Source organism: Lycium ferocissimum, chromosome 3, assembly GCF_029784015.1.
Source record: "Lycium ferocissimum isolate CSIRO_LF1 chromosome 3, AGI_CSIRO_Lferr_CH_V1, whole genome shotgun sequence".
Lineage (NCBI taxonomy): Eukaryota > Viridiplantae > Streptophyta > Magnoliopsida > Solanales > Solanaceae > Lycium > Lycium ferocissimum.
In genome coordinates this window covers 35,374,286-35,378,381 of record NC_081344.1, presented here as the reverse complement: position 1 = coordinate 35,378,381, position 4,096 = coordinate 35,374,286, and the positions used below count along the sequence as shown (strand labels likewise).

General features: G+C 36.9%; 1 protein-coding gene across 1 annotated transcript; it reads left to right on the top strand.

Annotated features, from left to right (window-relative positions):
* The first annotated feature begins 752 nt into the window (after positions 1-752).
* Positions 753-4,096, top strand: LOC132050194 (large ribosomal subunit protein eL8z). The gene is made up of 6 exons (XM_059441324.1): positions 753-836; positions 917-1,163; positions 3,128-3,297; positions 3,387-3,515; positions 3,602-3,694; positions 3,777-4,096. The coding sequence occupies exons 1-6, from the start codon at positions 834-836 to the stop codon at positions 3,906-3,908; spliced, it is 774 nt and encodes a 257-aa protein (XP_059297307.1). The 5' UTR covers positions 753-833; the 3' UTR covers positions 3,909-4,096.

Here is a 4,096-nt window from a genome sequence, read left to right as displayed (position 1 = left end):
AAGCTACCCACCTAACGCTAGGAGGTGACCAGCTGAATGAAACTATATGCTTGCTGTTAGACACTTCCCCAATATTCTGCAACGAAAGCCAAGAAGTAGCACAAGCTCTAACCATGCTAACAAGGGCTGTTATCTTTTTATCCACCGAAAGATACTCATTTTGAAAAAGAGCATTATTACGCCACATCCAAATTTTCCAGCAGGCGTATTCGAAGAAGATTCTCCAATCATTATCTGTAATCCCTTGAATTTAGACATTAAATTGTCAGTAAGCCATCATGGATATCAAGAGCAAAGAACCTAGACATATCATCTGGATCTAGAATGCGAACCTAAATAGCCCGAGCATGAATACAATCCCGCAAAACATGCAACACAGACTCCTCCTCTGCTCCACAAGTCGTGCAAGTACCCTCTGAAGTAAGATGTCTGCGATATCTCTCCAAATTTGTAAGGATTCTACCTTTGCCACACAACCAAAGGAACACTCGAATTTTTTCAAGTCCGGACCAGCCCCAAATTAATTTCCAGACTCTATCAGAAAGGATAAAAAATTTAAACACCGTGTTTAGGGACTATCAAATGAGACAAAGGAAATAGGATAGAGTTCATTGACGGATTCGGGGCCTAAATATTATACGGCCCAATCAACACCATGTCTTAAACCCTAAAAATGGGGCCTTAATATTCTACAGCCCAATAAATATCATACCTTGTGTCATAGCCCAAAATGATCACGTCTGTCTTAAACCCTACAAACTCCTACACTACTCCGATCCTCTCTTTGTATCTCTCTCTCTCCCCTCCACCACCGCTGGCCATCTTAGGGAAAAATGGTAAAACTGAAATTCTCTCTTATTATTTTCTTTTCATCAATTCTTTCAATTATATTATTTGATGTTGTGTTTGTTTGTAGGCTCCAAAGAAGGGTGTAGCAGTAGCAGCAAAGAAGAAAGCGGAGAAGAAGATGGTGAATCCAGTTTTTGAGAAGAGGCCAAAGCAGTTTGGTATAGGAGGGGCGCTGCCACCAAAGAGAGATCTGACAAGGAATGTGCGGATGCCACGTGGGGTTCAACTACAAAGGAAGAAGAGGATTCTTAAGCAGAGGTTGAAAGTTCCTCCTGCTCTTAATCAGTTCACTAAAACCCTCGACAAAAATCTCGGTATCATTCCTCATTATTGTTTTGATGGTTGTTACCTATTGTACCATGTTTGTTTTGATTGTTACTTTAATTTTATTGTATCGTGTTACTTAACCATGAAATGTCTCATTTTATAAAGTTTTGATCGGAATACAAATCAACCGGAATGACCTTTAACTATTTAAGTGGTAATAGAAGAAAACACACTTTTACGGTAAACTATACCCGCTACAATCTTACTATTGTATACAAATGCAACGGTTGGCGAACAGGGGAATTGTGGTAATTAAGATAGGGTCATCAAAACCGTTAAAATCATAACATAAAAATGCATTGTGAATACTCGAATTGATCCTTATTATTTTTTTTTTCTCATTTTGTCTTTGCTTATTATCTAATAATCATATTTTATCCTTTATCTTACCTTTTTATGATAGCTCTACCCCATACCCTACTTTTGCTGATGTCTTACATTATGTAACGATGGGAAACGATACAATCTATTCAAACTTTGTATTCATTAAAACAATGTACTACTACAATACGATATAATAAAATACATTATGAATAATATGTAACAGCCATCCAAACGACGTGTTAGATAGCAAAATGCTTAGTTGACTTATAAAGTAGAATGTTATCCAGTGTGTTTGGTATCAAGGAAGATCCTCAGAACATAATAATGTTTGTTTCCTGTGTTTGGTTAGCCAGTCTAAAATGTTTAGTAAAGGATTGATGGCAATATTTTCAACAAATGGATAGTGTTCTACATTGAGAATGTGAGATAGAACTGAGTGTTAAAGATTGATATTATGTCTAAGTGTTCATTAGAAATGTTTTCATCGAGGACCTCAGGAAAGTCAATTTGCGTACAAAATATTTTCCACTGATCAAGCACCAAAAAGTGACTTCATCCTGGAAAATAAATGTTTTCCTTTATATGTAATGATTGTTATGCTCTGTTTGTACTGTAGCTTTGAAGAGAAAGATATTCTGATGCTATATGTTTCGTTGATGCGCTATGTACAATGCAAATTCAAGTCTAAAGTAATAATGCAATTAATGAAGAAATAGGGGAGTTTATCTCTATCTTCTTCATGGTTAAGAAATGTCAATGTTTGACCATTTCAACTATAGGTTGATTGCAGTGGGATGAAATGATTATCTACCTAAACAAAGGTTGAACAAGGGGGTGTTTGTTCCTGGCATCTAAAGCCGTTCCTCCATTTTTTCAGCCTACTGGGTTGTTGGCTGGTGAAAATCCGGAATTTTGTCTGGGTGAACTTCTTAGAAAAGCCAATTACTTGTATTTTCCATGTGTCTTCTGAATGGGCATATAGATCTATTTTTATCTGTAAAAGATGCCTATTCCGAGTTTCCTGTTGTTTAGGGTTCAATAACTCACTTTTCCGCCAAAAAATTAAAAAGGAGAGCAGCGTTCCGCTTTCCTGTTGTTTATAAGTCATGACAGTAGCACCGTTTAATATCACTACTACTCTCATGTTGTACCTGTGTCAATAATGTATCTAACTTGTGCTAGCTTGAAAAGTAGGATACTTCTGGACCAACTCACTAGAGAAGTTGAATGTTAGTTTGTGTGTATAGATTATTACTTTCTGTTTTTGTTGACATATTGATACCAGATTCTTCACTCTTCAGATTTAGTCTTGGTAAGATGAATCTTATGGGCATTTTATTCGTACTTCCTAAAATTTCTTCTTTCCTCTTTTACTGTTTAGCATAGTTGATTGATATGTAAGGTTAGCATGTTCTAGCATCATATTTGCAAGGCCACACTACTTATCTAATCACTTTTTTCGTTGGTTGGTTATTAGTATATAAGCATATTATCCTGATTTTAAGTTCAGGAACCCTATTTCACCCGCCCCTTCGTTTGACAAGGCCCTACTTTGGTTTGATTGTGCTTGCTGCAAGCAGTTTCATGATTACTGAACTGAATTTTTTCTTTTGCCCTTAATATGCAGCTACAAACCTATTCAAGATGCTTCTGAAGTACAGGCCTGAGGACACGGCTGCAAAGAAGGAGCGTCTTGTTAAAAGAGCTCAAGCTGAGGCTGTAGGCAAAACTCCCGAGACCAAGAAGCCTATTATTGTAAAGTATGGTCTTAAGCACATCACGTACCTTATTGAGCAGGTTTTATTTTAGTCTCTAACAAAACCTTTAAATCCTTTTGATATTTTAATTTTTCAAGAGATGACTTTTTGTCATTAATGGCCTTGCAGAATAAAGCACAGTTGGTGGTGATTGCTCATGATGTTGACCCAATAGAATTGGTTGTCTGGCTTCCGGCATTGTGCAGAAAGATGGAAATTCCATATTGTATTGTGAAGGGAAAAGCACGTTTAGGATCAGTAAGCATCATCATGTTTACATTCTATCTTAATCTAGTTTACTTTCTTTGAAATTTAGATGCTGATGATTGTGGCGTGATTTGCAGATTGTGCACAAGAAAACTGCTTCAGCATTATGCTTGACCACCGTGAAGAATGAAGATAAAATGGAGTTCAGCAGAATTTTGGAGGCAATTAAGGTATCTTAGCTGGTGGTCTTTACACTATTTTCTTTTAACATACCCAGGGATTTGATCTAATGCTCTCCTTTTACTTTTTCAGGCCAACTTCAATGATAAGTATGAGGAGAACAGAAAGAAATGGGGTGGTGGTATCATGGGTTCCAAATCACAAGCCAGAACCAAGGCGAAAGAGAGAGTTCTTGCCAAGGAAGCTGCCCAGAGATTGAACTAGAGTTCTCCAGCATTGTTTTCTGGTTCGAAGTTAGATGTCTTACGTGCTGTAGTCTTATATTTACTTTCTTCTGCAGATTATATCTTTACGTAAACCATTTAGATCATATCAATTTTTGGGACTAGATGTCTTTTTGAGTTGGTTATGCATGACAGGAAATGAAAGGCATTTATGCTTGTCAGCTCTAA

Coding starts and splice junctions, on each gene's coding strand:
- LOC132050194 (XM_059441324.1), top strand. Junction 3,298..3,386: donor TCACGTACCTTATTGAGCAG/GTTTTATTTTAG, acceptor ATGGCCTTGCAG/AATAAAGCACAGTTGGTGGT. Junction 3,695..3,776: donor GAATTTTGGAGGCAATTAAG/GTATCTTAGCTG, acceptor TTACTTTTTCAG/GCCAACTTCAATGATAAGTA.